This window comes from Diabrotica virgifera, chromosome 4, assembly GCF_917563875.1.
Source record: "Diabrotica virgifera virgifera chromosome 4, PGI_DIABVI_V3a".
In the NCBI taxonomy this organism is placed as follows: Eukaryota; Metazoa; Arthropoda; class Insecta; order Coleoptera; family Chrysomelidae; genus Diabrotica; species Diabrotica virgifera.
The window spans coordinates 43,993,481-44,021,250 of record NC_065446.1 but is presented as its reverse complement, the minus strand read 5'-3'; the positions used below and the strand labels follow the sequence as shown (position 1 = coordinate 44,021,250).

General features: G+C 31.7%; 1 protein-coding gene across 1 annotated transcript; it reads left to right on the top strand.

Moving 5' to 3' along the window:
- The first annotated feature begins 847 nt into the window (after positions 1-847).
- On the top strand, positions 848-25,829 carry LOC114325915 (V-type proton ATPase subunit D). The gene is made up of 5 exons (XM_028274067.2): positions 848-1,009; positions 1,116-1,233; positions 17,362-17,509; positions 21,624-21,839; positions 25,016-25,829. The coding sequence occupies exons 1-5, from the start codon at positions 969-971 to the stop codon at positions 25,234-25,236; spliced, it is 744 nt and encodes a 247-aa protein (XP_028129868.1). The 5' UTR covers positions 848-968; the 3' UTR covers positions 25,237-25,829.
- The last annotated feature ends 1,941 nt before the right edge of the window (positions 25,830-27,770 follow it).

Below are 27,770 nucleotides of genomic sequence, written 5' to 3'. Positions count from 1 at the left end.
GGAACAATAAGTGACGGGCAGTGACATAGTGTCGGATGCTGCAAGGTGGTGTCTCATCGCAGGGGACGTCAACCGATTCGTGTACCTGCTGAGACTTCGGAAGCCGTAGCCGTAAGGTAAATGACTTTTCTTATTTTCTTATGTCATTAGAACCTTTAATGTTCGTAATACCTAGAACCATAGCCGGTTCGTTACAGTTAGTAGGACATTAGAACACTATAGTCGGTTCAGTACAATACCTACCTATATTAATATTAAGATACCTAGTATGAAATTTATAAGAGACGTTTTATAATTTCAATTCGTTCAGAGAGGACCATAAACACCCTTACGCACGTGTCACCCTCATTTAGGGATCATCGGAGGGGTATATAATATATGGTTTCCTCTGAGGTAGGTATCCTCTGAGATGATCCCTAATGAGGGTGAAACGTACGTAAGGGCGTAAGTCCTCTCTGAACGAATTGAAATATAAGACGTCTCTTAATTTCATTTTATATTACTTTATCCTATCTGACCAATAATTCCTTGAAATTTTGCCTTAATGAATAGACAGGTGCTGCAGTGCAATTTTAGACTTCCCCCTTCCCCGGGTCTTCTTTTATGCATCGTTCGTTTGGTGTGCAAGTATAAAGAAACCACGAATACAGGCATGATCAGAATCTGGTCTCAAGAGAAGTGTTTATTTGATATTTCTTCGGAAATAAAACTTGGAATTGTAATATATTTTTATTTTAAATTAGGTACCCAAGTATAGGCAATCTTTTTTACACATCAAGAACAGCAAAAAGCGTTCCTCTCTATTAACCTACATGGGATAAAATGAAACAAAATATCACATGATCCAAATGTCATTTACTTCAATCAAAGTGTCAGGTGCTGTTGGTGTCAGCTGACTTTTTACTTTTTGTTCCAGTCCTATATTCAACACACTTTGGATATTAAATATTTTATTCTAAATCTCAAGAATGGCTTCAAAAGACAGATTGATGATTTTTCCATCTAGAGGGTAAATATATTTGTGAATAAATTAACATTTTACTAAACCATTAAAGCTAATACATTGAAATATATATTTTTTATTAAGGGAGTGACCACTAATAAATTTATTTTAGAGCCCAAATGATGATGAAATCCAGGCTAAAGGGAGCCCAAAAGGGACATAGTTTATTAAAGAAGAAAGCTGATGCTTTACAAATGAGATTTAGAATGATTTTGAACAAAATTATTGAGGTTGGTATTCCCATATCTCTACTAAAGACATTGTTCACTACCATTAATTCTTTAATTTAAATATACATTCTTAAAATTAGCTTTAAAATGACGTCTTTTTGTTTAGCTACCTAAGCTTATGATGACGCTCATATGTTGATCAGGTATTTAGCAGAAATCCTAGAAATATGGTTTTAAATGTAAAATCAATCATTTTCATTCCTGCTAAAGTTTTATAAAAAATTAAATGGTTGTAGTGATAGTTTTTTTTATTTATTAAACACCAATAAGATGCTTAAGAACATTACAATCTGATAAAATAATGTGATCAATGAGCAACTTATTTCTAACCTAAATTACTATCAAAAACTTAAGACTAAGGACAAACTAAATAGTACCCCTTAGGTTCTGTTAATATATTGCACAAATGTTAACTTATACCATCACTTGCACCGTGCACTATTTTTCACTTAACTAACTCAAAGGGTTTCTTCTTCTTGTGAGTCTTCTAGCTAGATCTGTGTTGTCGAGGAGCTGGATGGCCTCAACATTGATGTGTTGAAGAAGTAGTTGTTCGTGACTCTTGGCAAATTTTTCTATGGTTTTGTTAACAGTATCCATGTCTAGGTCCCTATGGAGGTCACTGTTCCTATAGTACCATGGAGCATTGACAATGTTCCTTAGCACTTTGTTTTGTAATCGTTGAATGATGTTTAAATTAGTATTACCATATAATTAAAGTTTAAATTAGTATTACCATAATATACCATATTAGTATGCCATATAGGCCTTGGGCCCGCGTATACAATTATTATTTATGACCACACCGTTGAAACTTTTTGTACTTGTTATTTGGGTGGAGTCGGACAAATTTTGAGCTTGGCGCATTATGGTAGTGGGGCGTTTGTCTGTCAAGCGGTGACGAAGTTGTCAATTTTATGCAAGAAAAAAATTTATTAGCACATTGGTCATTCTATTTTAATCAATGGATTTTGTCATATAAACAACGAAAACAATTTTGTCGGACAAAAATATTGGGGCATATGACGCGTCGGACACGCTAAATATGTCAAATTTATGAAAATAATAAATTTATTACCACATCGATAATTTTAACGGTATCTATCATAAAACCTTTTTACAATAATGTGGTAACCTTGTCGGACAATTTTCACGGGGCATATGCGCAGTCGGACGCGCCGAAGATGTAAATTTCCTGAAAATTTTTTATTTATTACCACAGATGTCATTTTTATTTTGTACTGTTCTTTTACATGTGTAATGCATATTGGATCACTTGTCGGACAAAAATAATGGGGCGTTTTGGTACAATTAAAATAAAAAGTAATTTTTATGCATACAGGGTGTTTGGTAAAGAATGGGCCATAGCTTAACCTCAGGTCCCTGAGGTTAAAATAAGCCGATTTAAGCTAACTTACCTTAGTACAAAGTTTATAATAGCCGAGATACAGGGTGTCAAAGTTAAACTTTTTTTTTATTTATTATTGAATATTTCCTGATAGGTATGAGATAACAACATGAAATTTTATATCTGGGGGTTTCTTGGGTCGAGAAGTCTATATTCCTTACCAAAAATTATGCATTGCCCAGAGGGCGCCACATATGCCTTTCAGTACTCATTTATTACGTTCAATTTTTTTATCCCTCACTCTGTATAATTTTGACATTAAAATTTTTATTTTCCTATTAGTTTTACTTAAAAAAGGTATACTTCTTTCATCTTCCTAAACTCAACCGTTTTCGAGATAAACGCATTTTAAATATGCGATACACCATCATTTTTAGCATAATATCATTGTAGTTACACCCGAAAAATAACTTAAAATTTATGAAAATAATAAATTTATTACCACATAGCTAATTTTAACGAAATCTACCATAAAACCTTTTTACAATAATGTGGTAACCTTGTCGGACAATTTTCACAGGGCATATGCGCAGTCGGACGCGCTGAAAATGTCAATTTCCTGAAAATTTTTTATTTATTACCACACATGTTATTTTTATTTTGTACTGTTTTTTTACATGTGTAATGCATATTGGATCACTTTTCGGACAAAAATAATGGGGCGTTTTGGTACAATTTAAAAAAAAATTAATTTTTATACATTTTTGACTTCATATTAAATTACGTATTTTTCGGCTCATATTACCCGTATGCGCGCCAATGGTGAATATTAAATTCTTAACTGTAGTTAAAAAATGTAGTTAATAATGTAACTGTAGTTAATACCCAAAATTAATTTTGGGTACAACTCTAAGTCATCATCATCATCATCATCATTTGGCTCTACAACTCTATGTGAGTCTTGGCCCCGTTTACTATTTCCCTCCATTGTTGTCGGTCCTGAGCAGCTATTTCCTATTGCTGTACTCCCATTTTGCGTAGATCGCTGGCTACTGCGTCCTTCCATCTCTTTCTTGGGCGACCAACTGACCTTTTTCCATCGGGCCTTTCCCAGAATGTGGCGTTTAGAAGTCTTTCGTCACTTGATCTTAGTACGTGACCCGCCCATCGTATTCTGTTTGATTTAATGTAGCGTACTATGTTTTCATCCCCGTATATTGTCTGCAGTTCATCATTGTGTCTTCTTCTCCATTCTCCAAGTCATACCCTTTTAAATTCTTTACTTAATGTGTGTAACAATTTTCAGCTAAATCGATCTAAAAATAACCGAGAAAAACTGTTTTAAAATTTTTTTTGATAATACCTCCTCGTCGATAGCCTAAAATAATGAAGTTTTCTGTTCGTTTGCCCCAACATTTTTGTCAGACAGTTACATGTTTTGGTTAAGAATATAATTAGTTGTAACTTACTACTTTGTCGGAAAAATGGTTGTAAATATAAGGGATGCACGAACCCAGAATAATTTAAAAGTATAGTTTATTAATAAACATTAAATTTTTTGTTCGACTTTGGATTTGCCCCAATATTTTTGTTCGACACTTAGATTTTTTGATTTGGAATAAAACTACTTATAACCCGATTTGTGTCGGAAATTTTTTTTATTTCGAGAAAAAAAAACTACAGAACTATGTTTGTCGTTGTTCAAGGAGTATGTACGCAAATATCAGATCACAATTTTTCTAAAATTTTCCCTCTTGTCGGAAATTTTTTTGGAAAAATTTTGAGTACAGCTCTGCGTCTACAATTTTAAATGTTTTACTTAGTGTGTGTACCAATTTTGAGCTAAATCGATTCAAAAATAACCAAGAAAACTGTTTTAAAAATTTTTTGGATAATACCTTCTCGTCGATAGCCTAAAAGAATTAAGTTTTCTGTTCGTTTGCCCCAAGATTTTTGTCAGACAATCTGGGATACACGAACCCAGCATAGTTTAAAAGTATAGTTTATCAATAAAAATTAAATTTTTTGTACGAATTTGGATTTGCCCCAATATTTTTGTCGGACACTTAGATTTTTTTATCTGTAATATAACTACTTATAACCTGATACTTGTGTCGGAAATTTTTTTTATTTCGAGAAAAAAAACTACAGAACCATGTTTGTCGTTGTTCAAAGAGTATGTACGCAAATATCATATCACAATTTTTCTAAAATTTTCCCTGTTGTCGGAAATTTTTTTGGGAAAATTTTGGGTACAGCTCTATGTCATACCCTTTTAAGTGTTTTACTTAATGTTTGTACCAATTTTCAGCTAAATCGATTCAAAAATTACCGAGAAAACTGTTTTAAAATATTTTTGGATAATACCTCCTCGTCCATAGCCTAAAAGAATTAAGTTTCCTGTTCGTTTGCCCCAACATTTTTGTCAGACAATTACATTTTTTGTTCAAGAGTATAATTACTTGTAACTTACTACTTTTGTCGGAAAAATGGTTGTAAAGATAAGGGATGCACGAACCCAGAATAGTTTAAAAGTATAGTTTATTAATAAAAATTAAATTTTTTGTCCGATTTTGGATTTGCCCCACTATTTATGTCGGACACTTAGATTTTTGGATTTTTTAATATAACTACTTAAAACCTGATACATGTGCTGAAATTTTTTTTTAATTCCAGAAAAAAATAGAGAACGATGTTTGTCGTTGTTCAAGGAGTATGTACACAAATTATCAGATCACAATTTTTCTAAAATTTTCCCTCTTGTCGGAAATTTTTTTGGGAAAATTTTGGGTACAGCTCTACGTCATACCCTTTTAAATGTTTTACTTAGTGTGTGTACCAATTTTGAGCTAAATCGATTCAAAAATAACCGAGAAAACTGTTTTAAAAATTTTTTTGATAATACCTTCTCGTCGATAGCCCAAAAGAATTAAGTTTTCTGTTCGTTTGCCCCAAGATTTTTGTCAGACAATTACATTTTTTGTTTAAGAATATAATTACTTGTAACTTACTAACTTTGTCGGAAAAATGGTTGTAAAGATAAGGGATACACGAACCCAGCATAATTTAAAAGTATAGTTTATCAATAAAAATTAAATTTTTTGTCCGACTTTGGATTTGCCCCAATATTTTTGTCGGACACTTAGATTTTTTGATTTGGAATATAACTACTTATAACCTGATACTTGTGTCGGAAATTTTTTTAATTCGAGAAAAAAAAACTACAGAACAATGTTTGTCGTTGTTCAAGGAGTATGTACACAAATTATCAGATCACAATTTTTCTAAAATTTTTCCTCTTGCCGGAAAATTTTTTAAGAAAATTTTGGGTTCCGACCTACGTCATACCCTTTTAAATGCTTTACTTAGTGTGTGTACCAATTTTCAGCTAAATCGATTCAAAAGTAACCGAGAAACTCTGTTTTAAAATTTTTTTTTTGATAATACCTCCTCGTCGATAGCCTAAAAAATTAAGTTTTCTGTTCGTTTGCCCCAACATTTTTGTCAGACAATTACATTTTTTGTTTAAGAATATAATTATTTGTAACTTACTACCTTTGTCGGAAAAATGGTTGTAAAGATTAGGGATACACGAACCCAGCATAATTTAAAAGTATAGTTTATCAATAAAAATTAAATTTTTTGTCCGACTTTGGATTTGCCCCAATATTTTTGTCGGACACTTAGATTTTTTGATTTGGAATATAACTACTTATAACCTGATACTTATATCGGAAATTTTTTTTATTTCGAGAAAAAAAACTACAGAACGATGTTTGTCGTTGTTCAAGGAGTATGTACGCAAATATCAGATCACAATTTTTCTAAAATTTTAACTCTTGTCCGAAATTTTTTTGGGAAAATTTTGGGTACAGCTCTACGCCATACCCTTTTAAATGTTTTACTTAGTGTGTGTACCAATTTTCAGCTAAGTCGATTCAAAAATAACCGAGAAAAACTGTTTTAAAATATTTTTGGATAATACCTCCTCGTCCATAGCCTAAAAGAATTAAGTTTCCTGTTCGTTTGCCCCAACATTTTTGTCAGACAATTACATTTTTTGTTTAAGAGTATAATTACTTGTATCCTACTACTATTGTCGGAAAAATGGTTGTAAAGATAAGGGATGCACGAACCCAGAATAGTTTAACAGTAAAGTTTATTAATAAAAATTAAATTTTGTGTCCGACTTTGGATGTGCCCCACTATTTATGTCGGGCACTTAGATTTTTTGATTTGGAATATAAGTACTTATAACCTGATACATGGGCTGAAATTTTTTTTCAATTCGAGAAAAAAATACAGAACGATGTTTGTCGTTGTTCAAGGAGTATGTACACAAAATATCAGATCACAATTTTTCTAAAATTTTCCCTCTTATCGGAAAATTTTTTAAGAAAATTTTGGGTTCCGATCTACGTCATACCCTTTTAAATGCTTTACTTAGTGTGTGTACCACTTTTCAGCTAAATCGATTGAAAAGTAACCGAGAAACACTGTTTTAAATTTTTTTTTTGATAATACCTCCTCGTCGATAGCCTAAAAGAATTAAGTTTTCTGTTCGTTTGCCCCAACATTTTTGTCAGAAAACTACATTTTTTGTTTAAGAGTATAATTACTTGTATCCTACTACTTTTATCGGAAAAATGGTTGTAAAGATAAGGGATGCACGAACCCAGAATAATTTAAAAGTATAGTTTATTAATAAAAATTAAATTTTTTGTCCGACTTTGGATGTGCCCCACTATTTATGTCGGGCACTTAGATTTTTTGATTTGGAATATAACTACTTATAACCTGATACATGTGCTGAAATTTTTTTTTAATACGAGAAAAAAATACAGAACGATGTTTGTCGTTGTTCAAGGAGTATGTAAACAATTTATCAGATCACAATTTTTCTAAAATTTTCCCTCTTGTCGGAAAATTTTTTTAGAAAATTTTGGGTTCCGACCCACGTCATACCCTTTTAAATGCTTTACTTAGTGTGTGTACCAATTTTCAGCTAAATCGATTCAAAAGTAACCGAGAAACACTGTTTTAAAATTTTTTTTTGATAATACCTCCTCGTCGATAGCCTAAAATAATTAAGTTTTCTGTTCGTTTGCCCCAACATTTTTGTCAGACAATTACATTTTTTGTTTAAGAATATAATTACTTGTAACCTACTACTTTTGTCGGAAAAATGGTTGTAAAGATAAGGGATGCACGAACCCAGCATAATTTGAAAGTATAGTTTACTAATAAAAATTACATTTTTTGTCCGACCGTCGAGTTGCCCCAATATTTTTGTCCGACACTTTGATTTTTTGATTAAGAATATAATTACTTATAACATATTAATGTTGTCGGAAAAATGGTTTTAAAGGTAAGGGTTGCACGAACCCAAATTTTTTTTAATTGGAAAAAAAACTACAGAACGATGTTTGTCGTTGTTCAAGGAGTATGTAAGCAAATATCAGATCACAATTTTTCTAAAATTTTCCCTCTTGTCAGAAAATTTTTTAAGAAAATTTTGGGTACAGCTCTACGTCATACCTTTTTAAATGTTTTACTTAGTGTGTGTACCAATTTTGAGCTAAATCGATTCAAAAATAACCGAGAAAACTCTTTGAAAATTTTTTGATATTACTTTCTCGTCGATAGCCTAAAAAATTAAGTTTTCTGTTCGTTTGCCCCAAGATTTTTGTCAAACAATTACATTTTTTGTTTAAGAATCTAATTACTTGTAATTTACTACCTTTGTCGGAAAAATGGTTGTAAAGATAAGGGGTACACGAACCCAGCATAATTTAAAAGTATAGTTTATCAATAAAAATTAAATTTTTTGTCCGACTTTGGATTTGCCCCAATATTTTTGTCGGGCACTTAGATTTTTTGATTTGGAATATAACTACTTATAACCTGATACTTGTGTCGGAATTTTTTTTTTATTTCGAGAAAAAAAACTACAGAGCGATATTTGTCGTTGTTCAAGGAGTATGTACGCAAATATCAGATCACAATTTTTCTAAAATTTTCCCTCTTGTCCGAAGTTTTTTGGGAAAACTTTGGGTAAAGCTATACGTCATACCCTTTTAAATGTTTTACTTAGTGTGTGTACCAATTTTCAGCTAAATCGATTCAAAAATAACCGAGAAAAACTGTTTTAAAATATTTTTGGATAATACCTCCTCGTCCATAGCCTAAAAGAATTAAGTTTCCTGTTCGTTTGCCCCAACATTTTTGTCAGACAATTACATTTTTTGTTTAAGAATATAATTACTTGTAACCTACTACTTTTGTCGGAAAAATGGTTGTAAAATAAGGGATGCACGAACCCAGCATAATTGGAAAGTATAGTTTACTAATAAAAATTAAATTTTTTGTCCGACTGTCGAGTTGCCCCAATATTTTTGTCCGACACTTTGATTTTTTGATTAAGAATATAATTACTTATAACCTACTAATGTTGTCGGAAAAATGGTTGTAAATAAAAAAATTTCAGGAAATTGACATCTTCGGCGCGTCCGACTGCGCATATGCCCCGTGAAAATTGTCCGACAAGGTTACCACATTATTGTAAAAATGCTTTATGGTAGATACCGTTAAAATTATCCATGTGGTAATAAATTTATTATTTTCATAAATTTGACATATTTAGCGTGTCCGACGCGTCGTATGCCCCAATATTTTTGTCCGACAAAATTGTTTTCGTTGTTTATATGATAAAATCCATTGATTAAAATAGAACGACCAATGTGGTAATACATTTTTTTCTTGCATAAAGTTGGCAACTTCGTCACAGCTTGACAGACAAACGCCCCACTACCATAATGCGCCAAGCTCAAAATTTGTCCGACTCCACCCAAATAACAAGTACAAAAAGTTTCAACGGTGTGGTCATAAATAATAATTGTATATGCGGGCCCAAGGCCTAATATGTCCATATAGGTTTTATAATCTGTTTATACAAAAGTATTTTATTGTAGATCGAGAGAGTGGATTGTCTTCCCAATACCCAATACATTTTTTTCTACTTTATGTTAAGCTGTTCTCTTTTCTTTTTAACATGGGCTGTCCTGCGGTTGTAGTGATAGTGATACTAAAATCTAGTTATCATGTACAGTCAAACCTGCCATATCCGGATCAATGTGGCGACAGACCGATCCGGATATGAAAAAATCCGGATATCAAGACCACTACTTCTTTTACAGTCTCTGAAACGTTTTCTTCTTCATACATTCCAGTAATCAACGCCATCAATAACTTTAGTCGATAGACATGTTTTATAGATTCTATAATACATTATTTCGCCATCTTTTAGTTCTTCTTTTAGTGCGTTGTCCAACAGCAGGACTGCCTTTCTCAGTAGATTTCGGTAGATCCGGACGGCGCAGAACCGTCCGGATATGGGGAGGTTCGGACCCTGAAGAGGACTAAATCCTAAACGGGGACACTCATTGATAGCATTTCTACATAGCAATTTATTCTATACACGCAAATCAAACAATGAGAAGAAGGGAGGTTCGGATATGACAGGTCCGGATATGGCAGGTTGTACTGTATATTATTTTAATACTACAATCACAACAAGACTCAAACTGTTTCTATTGCATTAAAACTGCATTATCTTATTTTTCATTATTATTTCTGAGGTAACATTATCCTTTGAACTTCTGTTGAAAGATATTTAGTAAAAAATACTTAACTGTAGATATCCCAAACCCTTTTTTTCAGTGCGTCACAGATTATCGAATTCTCTCTAACACTTTACAGTTGGAAGTAACAGAAAAAAAAAAGAATGTGTACTTTGTATGCACGAAAGAAATTATACTTCTATTATATGATTTCAACGAAATAAATATACCTACTTTTATTTGTATTTTATTTAAATAGAACTAATTTTAATACTTACCACTTACAAAAAATTTTTATTAGAACAATACAAAAAAAAAAGAATGTGTGTGTACTTTGTACGCACGTAAGAAGTTATACTTCTACTACATATTATGTGATTTTTAAGAGAATACCAAAAATTTAAAAAAATAAAAGAATAAAACGCACACAAACACATTGAAAAATGCCACAAAGAAAAAATTAGTTCTGAACGATAATAATTGTTGGCAAAAATTTTAAATACGCATTTTCTGAAAAAAAAATTATATAACAAATATACTTACAATCATAAAATGCATAAAAAAATAAAAACTTGCATCGGGAATCGAACCCGTGAATTTCGAGGCGCTTCGATTCGTAATCGAATCCTAGACTCGCTCGTCCAATTCCACATTATTTGTCATGTGGAAATATAGGGTAACTGAACGTTTTACTGTTTGACAGTTGTTTTGAATATAATTAAATTATGTAGTTTAAATTTTGTGGAAGAAAATATTAAAATATAACAAAACAGTAAGAAAACAATATATTAGATGAAGATTGGTAGAACTTTTGTTGGTAATCAAATTAAGTATGTAAATCAAAGCATTACATACCTACTAGATAAATAAATCTACGCCAAAAAATCATACTTAATTTAAAAATAAAAATCGGACCTAATTTGGGATTTCTCTCTAAAATCCCCATTCTTGAGAAAATAAATGTATGTATTCCAACCTAATCCAAATGTATAATTACAATATGATTATAATAAAAACTACTTACCAAATTAGAATGAGTTTTCCTTGTCCAAAATAGTCCAAAAGTCCAAAAATATAGGTATATGAAAACTATTTAAAGAAGCAGTATAACTATTAACTAACTTTGTTTCTTTTCCCACAAATTTCAAAACGCAACAACCATAAATAATCAAACTACGTACAGCTGTGCCACAGCCGCCATATTGAATAATTTTTGACATGTCATTTGAACATCCAATCAGAACAAAGTTATAATGCGCATGCGCCGGGATCATAGGTTTTAACATATAAAAATTCACCCTCATATCACCGGTAAAGAAGTATAACTTCAAAAATGGTCCTGATTTGAATGCAGGACCTCTCGATCTCTAGTCGAATGCTCTACCAATAAGCTAATAAGCTACCACGGGTCTGTTTACATCACTTCTCGGACATAATTACAAGCATGGTGACAAATTAATCAAGTGAAGTATAAAAATAAAAATGTTTTAATAATACTTATTAGCTCACTCTCCCGAGCAAGACAAATCCAAAGGCACAATAATTATAGGTAATAAATATATTTATTAAAAACACTAATATATTCTTTCCACACTTTTATTGCACTGATACATACATAACATGAAAGATTTAGCAAAGAATATAGACGGAGAGTAAATATATTCTTTGGATTTCGCAACAAACTCCATACTGTCTGCGTGCACATGCGCCCAGGATAATAAAAATTCTCTCCCAATCGTGCCTAAAGAAGTATAACTTCAAAAACGTACCTCTGTGATTATTATACATTGAACTTAGAAAATTATGTATTCCTTAACGGGTATTTGCATATTAAAACCACTTCTACTTGAATGTATAATTGGTTGGCGATTACAATACTCTAAATAGATAACCAATCAATGATGTGAGTAAAGATAATTTGACACAAAAGTAATCGATTGTGACAGTATTTTTACAATAACATATGGTAAGGGAGCGTTCAAGTATTATGTAATGCGATTTTTGACCCCCCCCCCCTACGTAACGCACTCTAATGGGTGTTTAACTATTTCGTAACGCAATTTTTTAAGATTTTTTACCCCCCCTTGCCCCCTTACGTAACCTGCGTTACGTAATACTTAAACGGCCCCTAAAGTGACAATTGTAATTTCTAGGTTAGTATTATATAAATATTTTGTCATTTGTGAAATTTGATTTTATATTTATTGCTTTTCTCTTGATGAATAATATAGAAAATCTAAATAAATATATTTGCTAACAAATTAATTATCATTAATATCTGCCACCGTCCTATATACATATAATCCAATTAACAAAAATTATTTTAAATATTAATATTCTGGTAAATATTTGTATAAATATTGATGTTTATATAAATATAAATTATTCTGACAACTGTCAGCATCAGATTTAACTAAAATGTCATGTAATGATTTGTGACATTCTTAAAATCCTATATGACGTCAAAATGAATAATGCACTGAAATAAGGGTTTGGGATCCACTATAACCTTATTACTATCAACAACTAATGTTAACCCATTAAATGCTGAGTCAAGGTGTTCAAAGTCAAAAGTGTCAAATTCAGTGAAATACGAAAAAAAGACAGTGGTGAACACACTACTAAAAAATATTATGGAAGTAACTGGAGGGGTATTGAAGAACTACAGTTTTATGATAATGAGTAGAATAATGAAGTTTGTGAACCCTCAAAAGAAGTTGACCCATAGAGTTTAATTACATTACCTCTAGATACACTTTTTATAAGTAAATAAAGGTTTTCTTTTTTTTCAACAATATTTTTTAACACCTTGGCTGCGTTGCAGGATAAATAGACTTCGTGCCACACTAACAATTGGTTGCCTCAACTGTGTCGTAACGCACAGCAGTGGAAAATGGGGTGTATAGAACATGTACACCTTGTAATGCACCCAACGAAAGTTTATAAATATCTCTAAACGCAGACAAGGTGTTAACCGTCTTTCTGTTTTATTAAAATAAAACAATATTTACACAGTATCCTATGCATTTTTTGTACCAAGATAATTCTAATTCAGGATTCTAGGCATGATCTTTCAAGGACAATACTGGCATTGCAACCTATAAGATCTATTGTACCAGTACAATATTTATTATAACTATAATATTGTACAGTTATTCTATAACATTAGCAAAAAACAAAAGTTGTAAAATTGCATCTTCCAAAAAGAAAATTGTTCTCCATTCATTACGTAATGTCAAGTTCTATAGTCAAATTCTATAATATGAACCTTAAATCCATGTGATAACTGTAATGGCTTGTTTTTAACAAGTTTTTAGTGTTTTGTGACAAACGAAAACTTTGGAGAAAGAGAGTTTTGATTCTACATCCCTCATTTAGTACACTCTAAGGAAGAGTGTGTTTCTTTGGTATAATAGTACATCTACTTTATGGCGTACTTAGAAACGATTCATTCCATCAAATTATAATATCTTCATAAGCATATCTCTTTGCAGTAGACCAGTAAGTAATCATCCTCAGATAGAACATGCTGATACCCACTTATCAAAAATAATCTTAAGCACCAAAGAAGTTTTTCCTCAGAAAGAGTATCGTTGTGAATATTTTAACCTTCTGACCTTATAGTGGAGTCACTGAAGGTGGATATGAGCTATTACCTCCGATTTCGTTGAACCCCCATCGATTTGCATGAAAATTGGTGAGTGGTTAGAGGATATCTCAAGGAAGAAAGGTGACATGATGCCAAATTGCGCTTTTACCCTGGGGGTAGATGCCACCCCTTCTCGGGGGTGAAAATTATTTTATTAAAAATAACCCCATAATTCGATAGAGGGACAAATTTCAAGCAAAATTTGTTATATAAAGTTATTAAAATAATTCAAAACTTTTTGAGTTATTAAAGATCAAAGATTTTAATTTTTCTTGAGAAAAATGCATGTTTTTAACCAATTTTTCATCAATAACTCAAAAAGTGTAAATTTTTACAAAAAAGTTATTATCAAAATTGAAGCTAATAAAAAATAAAATAAATCCCTTACTAAAAAAACCTTTTAATGTTAACTGAAAGTGAGTTATAGGTAATTAAATGTATATTTTTTTCGGCGAGTAAAAAACTCTAAGTATTCAAGCTGAAATAACGGGAAATTGATGCATTTTATAACATAAACTTATTAAAAATTTGTCAAAGTACTTAAAAATATCTATCAAATGAGCCCCCGAACATGTTGATAGCGTTAAAATTTATGCTCCAAAATTTTTTCAAAATTTATCTTTTAAAAATTTTTCCAAAATAAGTATGTTATTGTTTTTTTTTTAATAACTCCGTTCATGTTTACGATGTCAGGTTCATCTAAAACTGGTTGAAAGTTAATTCCAAGTGCTATTTAAGCACGTTAAACCTATTCTTCTAGTAGAAAGATACCTTTTACTTTTTAAAAAAATAAAAGGTTAAATGACCGCTGTTGCATTTAATGGTGCTGTGTTGCTATTTTCTCCAGTGTGACGTGGTTGAAGCACAGGTTGAAGGTTACTTTTTACTATTGAAGTTGATGGTGTTGCGAGAGAGATGGGAGATTGAGATTCCATTTTTTGCTTCTTCAGCGACTATCAATTTATCTTCTTGCATCTTTATTAATTTTTTTGTATATTTACTGTATATTCTAGATCTTCTAATAGCTTTTTAGTTAAACTATATTCCCGTTGTTGACATTCTATCTCTTTTTTAAGTAAATTCACTTCAACATTCACAGTAATTCACAGCAAAATTTAAGATTTCAACGTTTCTATCTCGGTTATTTTTTACCCTATAGAAATAGTAAAACAGGTAAAATATTTGGCACAGAAAAACTAAAATTTGGTCATATATAATTTTTTACGTATATTGAGTATTTTTGGAGTTATTATCAAAAGAATATAAGAATTACAATAATTTAAAAGATTATGATTTTTTTAAATTATATCTTTTTTTTTAAATATGCATTCTAAACCGGTCAAAATTGTCGAAAACATTACTTATGCTAATATAAGGAATAGGTCTGGATCCCGCGTATGAAAAAAAGTTGATTAATAGCAAGCTGAAAATTTGTTAATAGCTTAACGGTGTTTAGTCGGATAAACTTTGATATATGGGAATACTGGAACAGGGGCAGTTTTAATTGTGGAACAGGTTAAAAATTTGGAACGGTCAGACCACGAAAACGGCACATTTATTTTGTCCGACAGAACAGACTTAAACTCTCCGAACAGAGATTAAACTCTCATGCAAAAATCAGACTGCTATTTATCACCTGTCATAATTCCTGTCATTTGACATATTCTACATGTTCCACTCATTAAAACGCCCATTTGGTGATAAATAGCAGTCTGATTTTTGCATGAGAGTTTAATCTCTGTTTGGAGAGTTTAAGTCTGTTCTATCGGACAAAATACATGTGCCGTTTTCGACGTCTGACCGTTCCAAATTTTTAACCTGTTCCACAATTAAAACTTCCCCTGTTCCAGTGTTCCCATATATCAGTTTGTCCGACTAGACACCCTTAAGCTATTAACAAATTTTCAGCTTGCTATTAATCAACTTTTTTTTCATACGCGGGATCCAGACCTAGAAGTTCTTGTAAGGATTACTATAAATTTTAATTTTTGTGAAAATGGCGTATGTTTTATTTTTCACTTTTTCCTAAAAAATTCGAAACGGTTCTTTTATTTTCATTATAACTTGTTTAATTTTCACGCTATTACCTTGTTCTGAAGCTCATTTGATAGGTATTCCGAAGTTGTTTGACAAATGTTTAGCAGGAATATTTTATACATTACATCGTTTTCCCGTTATTTAAGCTTGAATACTTAGATTTGAGTACTCGTCGAAAAAAATACACATTCAATTGCCAATAACTCACTTTGAACTAACATAAGTTTAGTTTTTTATGCAAGGAATGTATTCATTTTTTTATTATCTTCAATTTCAATAACAATAACTATTTTGTAAAAGTTTATAGTTTTTGATTTATACGTGAAAAACCGATTTAAAACATGCATTTTTTTACGAAAAAATAAAATTTTTGGTCTTTAATTACTCAAAAAGTGTTGATTTATTTTAATAACTTTATATAACAAATTTTGCTTATAATTTGTCCCTCTATGGACTTAGGGTATTATTTTTAATAAAATAATTTTCACCTCAGGGAAGGGGTGGCATCCACCCCCAGGGTAAAAGCGCAAGTTGGCATCATGTCACCTTTGTTCCTTAAGGTATCCTCTAATTACTCACCAATTTTTATGAAAATCGATGGAGGTTCAACGAAACCGGAGGTGAAAACCTTCAGTGACTGCACTATTAGAGTTCGGTATTGTGACCAATTATTTCAGGTGTGAAAAATAATTTTGTTATCATAAGTTATCAAGAGTGTTAGAAAGAGTGAGGCACTACATTTACCTCGGCACCATAATAAATGAAGAATGGACCAACAACCAAGAGATAAGACGCGCATCGGAAAAGCTAGATCAATCTTCAACCTTATGAGCGTGTTTTTCAAGAGCCACAACCTTTCTCTCGGTACAAAAGTAAGAATGTTGAGATGTTACGTCTTCTCTCTCATTTTTTATGGTCTTGAATCATGGACCTTGAACGAGGATATGTGCCGAAAGTTGGAAGCATTTGAGATGTGGCTATATCGGAGAATTATTAAAATCTCATGGACTGATCGGGTCACAAATGAGGAGGTCCTTAGAAGAAAGTCCTCAGATATGCCCTCCTACAAGCCATCCTGCAAGAAAAATATTTGGAAAGCGAGGTCCGGGAAGAAGAAGAACATCCTGGTTAAAGAACCTCAGAACCTGGTTCAACACAACATCTGTGCAGCTTTTCCGGGTTGCTGCAGATAAGGTGAAGATTGCCATGATGATCGCCAACATTCGTCACAAACACAAACACAGTTATCAAAAATAAGTTTCATCGATTACTCTTGGTGGTGTGGAAGGAAGCTTGATTTTGAATTCCAATCTTCTCACACTTTTTTCATTTAATTTGAAACTATATATTTTCTTCCTTATCCTCATCGGAAGACCCATAAGCATGATTTTCTACTTCTACTTCTAGAACTATATAACCCTAGACTGTTTAATATTAGTATATTTTATACTAATAAAATAAACGTTTTTTTGTAGACCAAAACTCTCATGGGTGAAGTAATGAAAGAAGCTGCCTTTTCTTTAGCTGAAGCAAAGTTTGCAACTGGTGACTTCAATCAAGTTGTTCTTCAAAATGTCACCAAGGCTCAAATAAAAATAAGAACTAAGAAAGACAACGTTGCTGGCAAGTATATTTTTTAGATAATATTGCTATTTACATTATTTTTGTAGAAGTCATAACAATAGGCAGTTTATGCCTGGTTGCACCAACAGAACTTAAGCTCCAGATTAGCTAAGCTCTACTTATAGTGAGGGTCTCCTTGAGTATCACGTTGCACTATAATTTTAGATTCTGATTTTATTTTCAATTATATCTATTATTATATTATGGTATTCTTATTGTACTATATTATAATTATATTATATTAATTCTTATGATATTCTCGACTCAAGCTTAAGATCTGTTGGTGCAACCGGGCATTAATATTGTTCTGAAGCTATTTTCTTGTGGCATTTTAAGTTTATGTGACGTTTCAATTTCCACTTTGAAAATCGGTATCAAAATATAAAATAGCAATAAACGAATTGAAGACACAAGTGCGTGAAGGGTCTATGTGATAATTTTTTCAAAATATGTTTTTTATGTTAAAAGTACGTTTTTAGAACCTAAAAATCCTTCAAACAAGTCAAACATGTTTTAACATTAATATTTTCTAAGTTACTAGAGCGTAAAGGATATATGTACACAGTAAATTTTAAAATATAATTGCATAAAGGATCTATGTACACAATATGTTACTTATATCCCGTATCCACTGAGATTTCTATGGATTTGTTGTACATGGATCCTTTATGCCTGAATACACTGATTTTCTCCTTCCGTAATATATCAGTTTGGGTCTCACAGAGTCACCTAACTGTGAGTGTGGAAAAGAAGGTGATCTATAGTATTTTTACTACAAAAACGTTATTACGTAGGTCAAAATTTTTGACGTAAGAGAACTGTCAAAACATTAGAATGTGACTTTTCATTATTGGCATGTTTATAATAAACATGGCGATAATGAAAAGTCACATTCTAATGTTTTCACAGTTCTCTTACGTCAAAAATTTTGACCTACGTAATAACGTTTTTGTAGTAAAAATACTATACTACATATTCTCCTCGAATGTTCACATCAATCAGTAAATATAAACAAATTTTATGATAATCTTAATATATTAAAAATTCCACTTCCCGTCTACCTGAACAATTTGATATTTTCTGAAGATATTAATATATTAAAAACAATTTACGAACATATCAAAAACTGTAAATATAGATTGTAGCAATAAAATTTACCCTGTATTTAAGAAATTTTGTTAAAACAAAGCAGGCATGTTTGTTAAAACAAAACAATCATGTTTGTTTTGTTGTTATTTTGTTTTAAACCCTGTAGATTTAAGTATTTATTGTATATTATAATTGAAAAAAGAAAAGAACAAAAAAAAAAGAGAAAAGAAAAGAAAAAAAAACAGAAAAAAAAAACTAAGAAGATGTAAACCTCCGCGAGGATGAATCGGGTTTACGTCTTAGCGTAGTAAAAAAAAACAATTTATAAAAAATAACAGTAAAAAAATAATTAAAAAATACAAAAAAAAATAAAAATTTACAAAAAAAAATGAACAACCAAAACAGAGTATTATTTAGATAATAATTGTAGATAATAATGTTAGAAATACAGAAAAAATTCCTCTGATTGAAAAATCAAATTTGTTTGTTTTTAAAATAACAAAATGTCTGGCTAATTGGCTTGGCCAAGGCCATCAAATTCACTCAAAAAAAAGTAATATATCACTTGGATCCTAAAAGTAGGGTTATGTAGTTATTACTTACATCTAGACGGTATGCAGTGTTCATGTTTCTCTTGATAATTTTATTGAAAAAATGTCGTATTCCCCAAGAAGTGATTGATATAATCAAACAGCACATTTTATCTTTTCCTGCTGACATGTCTCACTATTCCAGAAACAAAAATGCCAACAAAATGTATTTATCTCCCTTACTAAATATGTCAAAAATGCATGAACTATATGAACAATATATCAAAGAAAATGAATTGGGTAAAAGGTTTGCAGTAACAAAGAGTTTCTACTGTAACATTTTCGTTACAGAATTTAATCTGTCAGTTGGGCAGCCCAAGAGTGACACTTGTTCTACCTGTGATGCAGGTTTGGCAAATGATGAGCATAAAGAAAATTTCCATTTTGCTTTTGACCAACAGAAAGCAGACAGGCAATATGCGCGTGACAATAAAAACATATTTATATAACCATTGACCTGGAACAGACTATGCCACTATTACCAAGACTTACAACTTCAAAAGCTTTTTATCTAAGGCAGATGTGGTTCTACAATCTTGGAATTCACAGCATAACAGACGAAGGTGATAAGGCCTACTTTTTTAATTGGACTGAAAATGTAGCCACAAAGGGTAGCTTAGAAGTAGGTAGTTCTCTGCACACATTTGTGCAACTTTTATCTCCAGTAGAAACAAGAAAATAGATCATCTTATCATGTGGTCTGATTCTTGTGCTAGTCAGAACAAAAACTTTAATCTGATATGTCTATATCGATACCTTATTTTTAAAAAATATATTAAGGTTATAGACCATAAGTTTCCGGAAGTGGGACATTCCTTCCTAGATTCTGATAGAGATTTTGGAGTAAAAGAGAAAAAGTTAAGAAAAATTGAGAATTTGTTCAGTCCAGATCAGTATAGAGACGTTATTCGGGAATCGAGTAAGAAAGGATCGATTATTATCAACATGGAAAACCACTTTAAAAATATTAAAGAAATTGCAACCAATTTAAATTTATTTAACAGAAAAAAAAATACTAACAAAGAAAAAATAAATATGAGGGATGAGGTAAAATGGATTCGTGTTGAAAAATATGGTGAATATATGTACAAAAAAACACTAGATCCATTCACACCTTTCCTAAAAGTAGATATCCGTAAGAATGCAAGAGTAGTTACAGAACCAGAATTTAATTTACCAGTAATGGCTAACAAAACAAATATTTTGACCGAAGAAAAAATTAATAATTTAAAACAACAGTTAATTTTTATTGATCAGCCTTATAGACATTTTTACACCAATATTTGTGAAAAGCAGCAAGATGCAGATATAGGCACAACACCAATTACTAGGCGAAGAACATGTTAAGGTTTCTTTTTAGTGAAAGTGTAGTTTTTTTAATTTGATTTACTATCTTTGTACAAATTAAACCAACAATTAGTTATTGTATATGTTATTAATAAACAAGAACAGTATATTGTGTTATTTTTGTTATTACATATATCCTTTATGCATTTAAACAATTTGGTACTTCTGCTACTTACTCAGTGGATCAAGGATCTAAGTACGTTTAAAATCTAATATCTTTTTCTAATAATAAATGTTTTTTTTTAATTATTGTTACTAAATACATTAGCTTTAGGACTACTTATCCCATAAATTTAGTCAATTTAGCTCTTATAGTAAAAAAGTTCTAGTATAAAAACTTTAACTTCATTTTTCTCAATAACATGAAAATGTCACATAGACCCTTCATGCACTTGTGTCTTCAATTGTTTTTGTTGCTTGGTAAAAAATTCTTCTACTAGAATATGGTGCGGCTGTATTTTCGTTTTGCAACGAAATTTAAAATGGTTATTTATTTTTGATTTACATGTTTACTTTGATTGGAGTACGAAGGGAACCATTCTCGTTGGAACTTTACCGCGCTGAGCAGATGGGACGTGAATTATACATTGTGTTATACAAGCCTCGGAGGTGTAACCAGAGAAGGTTCCCATTGTTTTCAGTCTGGTGGGATGTAGAGTAACATTATATTTATATGCTATTAGATTGAAAATTTAGTCTTTTGATAGCAGTTGCCGCTAGGGCATCTATGCCATTTCGTTCGTTGCAATCCGTGACTGCACGCCAGGGTTTGTTTTGGTTGGATCAGAGAGAGCAGCATATGTGTCTCCTGATGACAGACTAATAAGTTTCGAAACCGGTAGAGGTGCTTGCTGCACTCTCTGATTGGACTAGAATATGGTGCGGCTGTATTTTCGTTTTGCAACGAAATTGAAAATAGTTATTCATTTTTGATTTTAAATTTGTTTAATTTATTAATGTTTTGTATTTTGATAAAGATTTCCTGGCTTATTTCCAATGAAAATAGTGAATTAGTAATTTATTTTATATTGAATATTAATTAGACATTTGCTTATCGATCAGTTTCAATACATTTTTGATGATTTTAGGTGTTACTTTACCAGTGTTTGAATGCTACCAAGATGGTACAGATACATATGAGTTGGCTGGTTTGGCTAGGGGAGGTCAACAATTGACAAAACTCAAGAAGAATTATCAAAGTGCTGTTAAACTGTTGGTTGAATTAGCCTCTTTGCAAACTTCTTTTGTAACTCTTGATGATGTAATCAAAATAACAAACAGAAGAGTCAATGCCATTGAACATGGTAAGTAATATTGTTTTCACTTATTTTTGAAAAAATGTGAAAACTTTGAATTATCCACATCCGTCTGTACATCTGTTTGTCTGTCTGTCTGTCTGTCTGGGAACACAACTCTTCCGTCATTATACCAGGTAGAATGACAAATGAGGTGTCAAATGAAAGCTTATAATCCAAGGATGGTACTAAAGGTGAGAAATTTGACCTAGGCTGTCTGTCCGTCTGTCCGTCCGGCCGCGAATATAACTTCTCTCTCATTATACCTGGTAGAATGAGAAATGAGGTGTCAAATTAAAGCTTATAATCCAAGGATGGTACTAAAGGTGATAAATTTGACCTAGGCTGTCTGTCTGGCCACGAATATAACTCCTCCGTCAATATACCAGGTAAAATGACAAATGAACGCTTATAATCTAAGGATGGTACTAAAGGTGATAAATTTTACCTAGGCTATCTGCCCGTCCGACCGCGAATATAACTCATCCGTCATTATACCAGGTAGAATGACAAATGAGGTGTCAAATGAAAGCTTATAATCCAAGGATGGTAGGTACTAAAGGTGAAACATTTGACCTAGGATTTCCGGTTTTAGAAATGCGATCAGAAGTACTGTTTTAAAGTTACCGGAATAGTATAAGTGATATATTAATCGACGCGCCTTTGGGTGAAAACCTAGGACTTACGAAGTCCAATTGCTTGTTTACATTTGTCTTGCTATAGTGTGATATACTTTTTGATATGACACATGAAACACACTTTGCATCAATTAATATAATCCATATCATAGTGTTTATTAATTTAATGCTGGTTTTGATGGTAATGCCTATATTTGAACACAGTTTTTAAATAGTCTTCCTCGGCTGGCGCACTTCTGTATTGTCTATACATTCCTATCTAGTAGTACATTTTTCTTTAAGTTAGAAAGGAACCTTCTTAGTTTATGAATGTGGACAGGGCAATCTACTCAGAATGATTAATATGCATTTTAACTGAGATCTGTCTCAAAATTACAGTTGTTGACTTGGTCTTGGTCAGTTTTATTGAATAATGTTTCTACAGTAGGAAAAATGAAAGAATACACATGAACGAACATATAATGCCAGATTTCATCAATGATACCTAAATATTTAAGCATTACCTAAGTGGGTTTAGGTATTTCCTAACTCTAAAACGGATTTCAAAATACGATAAAAATTGCCTAAACCGCTTAAGCATTACCTTACGGTAGGATACGGTTTTCGATCTCCCTAAACTTTAGGTATTACTTATCGTTGACAGTCAGGTTATATTTTTACAATTTTGACTAATGTACTTGTGACATTTGTCAATAATTTGCTTCTTACCTTAATTTTGTATTTTCTGTTATATTATTAATATAATATGTGTTGGAAAGTATAGAAAATCATTTGTGAGTTTTTTACAGGTCTATTGACAAAATTATGTAGTCTACCTACTACCTAACAAACTAGTGTTGTGTTTCAAAAACCCATTCATGATATCACTAAAAGTGTGTCATTAAAATTTAATAATAAAAGAAGCAATTTTCAACATATTTATTGTAAAATTATTTCATTAATGACAATTCAACTAACTTTAATTTTTCGACATTGTGAAATTTACAACTCTTTTCTTTTCCTAAATTTCACTGTATGTACATATACAAATAACATGCAAAACTTAACAAACCTAATTCGCAAATAACTACTTAACTACTAAATAAAATAACTATAACAGTACAAAACTGAAACCAACTTGGCAAACAAACAATAATGACAAATAATCTAAAAAGTAAGGTAATGTCATTTCTTTTTATTTATCAAAAATAGTTCAAACGTACCCGAATTAATACCTAGGAAATAATTTCCTAGATAAGCAGTTCTTTTAGTTGTGAAACAGTTCTTAAGTATTGACTTAGGAAGTTCCTATCGATAAGAATTACTTAATAAGGCAACTGTTTAGGTTATCGTTGGTGAAATCGGGCAATAAAACACGCTGTATTTTCCTGTCACCCTGTCACAAAGAAAATTGCCTAGCGCAAGTACATGTAATAATAATTATTACATGTACTTGCGCTGGCCAATTTTTTGTGTGACACGGTGACAGGAAAATACAGCGTGTTTTAAATGTTCGTTCATGGGTATTCTTTCATTTTTCCTACTGTATATAGAATGTAGTTTTTCTTCTTAAGGTGGGTGCCTTGCATTTCTGTGTATGCATCTACCATACATTGCATTGTCAGGTTAGATATTAGATAGTCAGGAATAAATTAGTTATTTTTAGCAGCATTGAGATGCATTTCATAACTGGCTTCCTCTCCATTGGCGCATATTACGCAGCCATGACATCTTATGACATCCTAGACCTCTCTTATATTCCATCTTTTCTCCGAGTACTACTTGCTGAAAAGTGTATTGTTCTCCTCGTAATATGTGCTATAAGTATGCACTCTTCTTACCTTTTACATAATCAAACAGTTCCCTATCCTGGAAGCCCGCTCTTCTGAATACTTTACCATTTCTTACTCTGTACTTCCATGATATTCTAAGGATTCTGTGCAGACACCACACTTCAAAACTTCAAGTTTGTGAATGGATCTGGCCTTTAACGTCTATGCTTCCACTCCATACAAAATAGAATAGGCCAAACATGCAATCTGATCTTTTCCTGACTTGTTGGTTTGTTATTATGTGGTCTCGAAGGCTCACGTTCAGCATTGCACGTTCCATACGTTATCCCAATTCTGTATATATACACACATCAGTCCCCCCTCCCCTCCTTTGCTTGTGTTGTTTATTTTAGATTTACTTTTAACGTCCACATGGAGGATGTATATTTTATGCAACTGTTCTTTCTGTAAATTTTTTTCGGTTTATATTCCGCTTTTTTTGAAGAGTACTTTATATTCATATACAGAGTGTTTAGTTTTACATTAGATATAAGAGTACACCGTATACATGGCAACACTGCTTCGCCGCTTCCTATCTAATTGATTCGCTCTGATTCATTCAGTCATGTTTCATTCTACAGTGGCAATTATATAATATTAAATTATAATAATTATAAATAATTATAAATAAATATATATAAATAATTATATGTATAATATTATATAATATCTAATCCAACACTAAATATTATTATACTGTATAATCTAACATTAAAATTACAATTTTACATTTCAGTTATCATTCCAAGAATAGAGCGTACTTTGGCTTACATCATATCCGAACTGGACGAGTTAGAAAGAGAGGAGTTCTATAGATTAAAGAAGATCCAGGACAAAAAGAAGATCAGCAGAGCAAAGGCCGAGAAACAAAAACAAGCTCTTCTCCAAGCTGGGCTACTTAAAGAGTCCCAGGCAAACATGCTTTTGGATGAGGGCGATGAAGATCTACTTTTCTAGAACATCAAACAGCCTGAAGTGTGGTTCTGTACATATGAATAAATATATAACGCTAACTTGTTTTTAGACGGTAACTGTTTATTTTTCGCATTAATTAATACATTTTTAAGATATATCTTTATTTTTAACTGGTTTTTATTCTTATGCCTTGCAATAGTAAAAGATATACGAACCCGGATATTTCCTATATAAATAACTTCCTACTTTTTATTAACTCCAGTTTTTAGGATTTTAATACAATATTCAACACATCGTGCAATAGAATTTGAAGTGAATATTACTTGCGAAAATTAAAAAGGTACCAAATATTTTTCTTAATATTGAACGTATATTCCAGAATAGTATTATAAAAGTTTTGATTGAAATTCTTGTACGTGACACTATGAACTTGTAGATTTTAGAGAAAGCAGCTTTTCAATGGAAAATGCTTTATTGATATGGACACTAGATAATGTAAATACTTGTTAATATACTTTGAACAGATAAAATAGTTTATTCGTTTTAAATTCTTTAAAACTCTAAATTGTTTTTCATCAAATGTATACATGGCCTGTAAATTGTTGGTTAGAAATAAAACTCTGTTCAAAAAGTAATTATTTTATTGGCTCATATACCTAAATGTCACCAAAATTGTTTACGGTAGCTCTAGAGTCAATATTTAAGAAAACTCACTGGCAAGCTATGGGCATCAATATAGGTGGAGAAAGATTAGATCATCTGAGGTTTGCAGATGACGTTCTACTAACTACAGACAACTTACATGTTACATCCACTTAAAACTGTTTAAGAAAGTAGTAGTAAAAATAAATTTTGAGAAAACTAAACTTATCCCGGGAGTAGTCGCGCTCACTTCTGTAACGTGAACAGTCGCGTGTTAGATTTCATCTCACAATACGAATTTACAACAAATTTTTATTTTATAGTATTTTTATTTACTTGCTATGTTAGAAATATTATTTCTAACAATTATTAAAGCTATTTGGCTCTCCCCAAAGCCATAAATTCCACAAAAAGAAATTACTACACCCTTCCTCGAGGCACTTACGAAATTATTTTAAAATTGCAAAATTAAAAAAAGTTATCGTGAAAAAGGATAAAATGTGAGATTCTATCTAACGGCGCGACTACTCGCGGGAAATCTCGTAATGAGCGGAAATATAACTATTGACAATAATACCATACAACAGACACACACAAATATCTGGGATACGAGATCAAAATTAGCAGAGACAATCAACACATGAAATACAGAGGCGAATACAGAGGCCTGGAATGGGGACCATTTGGTAAACTAAGCCATATTCTAAAAAATGCAATTCCCATGTGTATCAAGCGAAAGGTTTATAAAAAATGTATTTTGCCTAAGGCAGGGCCCCCGCTAGCATATTTACAGATGCTAGCGTGTGTAGACACCAGGGTGTTGAAAGCAGTTAGGGTTTGGAAAAACAGTACGTTTACAGATGCTAGTGTGTGTTGACACCAGGGTGTTGAAATCAGTTAGGGTTTGGAAAAACAGTACGTTTACAGATGCTAGCGTGTGTTGACACCAGGGTGTTGAAATCAGTTAGGGTTTGGAAAAACAGTACGTTTACAGATGCTAGCGTGTGTTGACACCAGGGTGTTGAAATCAGTTAGGGTTTGGAAAAACAGTACATTTACAAATACTAACTGATTAGGACACCAGAGTGTTGAAACCAGCTAGCTTTTTTAGTGGCGATACATGCATAGATGCTAACGGCTATTGACATTGATTTTATATACCTACTTCTGTGAAAAAATATTTAAGTGATTTAGATATTAATAAATAATTAAACGTTGTTAGGATATGAACAATATAAATATACAGGGTGATTTATTAAGAATGTCCAATCTCTGAATTCTAGATTCTAGACCTCAAAATAATAGATTTAACCCAAATGACTAAGATAAAATGTGGCTCATTACTGAGTTACAGGGTGTTTTATTTAAAAATTTAATAGCCATTTTTACTCAGTATTTACTTTAACACTATTTGACGTATCCTTGTCATACTTGGCAGAAAGTGTAAGTACTGTGTACCCTATTAAATTATGGTAAACAAACGTTTCTGACTACTACCAGAGGTGTACGACAAGGGAAAGTGAATTGTTGACCCTTCCAAATTCTACGCCACTAACGGAATTGCTATTTTAGGAGACTTTTTATATTTTCCAATACATTCCATGTAACAATATATTCTTCATTCGTAACGATAAAATAATTAGTTTGCGAGATATTTGAACTTAAAAATGGAGGGGCACAAAACATTAATCAAAATAGCTGTGCCGTTTCATTTTTAACTTCAAATATCTCGAAAACTAACGACTTTATCGTTACGAATGAAGAGTATATTGTTTACATAGAATGGATTAAAGAATCTAAACATTGAGCTGAAATAGCAATTCTGCCTGTGGCGTAGAATTTGGGAATGGTCAACCATTTACTATACCCTGTCGTACGCCTTTGGTAGTAGCCAGAAACGTTTGTTTACCATAATTTAATAAGGTACACAGTAC

Coding starts and splice junctions, on each gene's coding strand:
- LOC114325915 (XM_028274067.2), top strand. CDS start 969: ATGGCTTCAAAAGACAGATTGATGATTTTTCCATCTAGAGG. Junction 17,510..21,623: donor TAAGAAAGACAACGTTGCTG/GCAAGTATATTT, acceptor TGATGATTTTAG/GTGTTACTTTACCAGTGTTT. Junction 21,840..25,015: donor AGTCAATGCCATTGAACATG/GTAAGTAATATT, acceptor TTTACATTTCAG/TTATCATTCCAAGAATAGAG.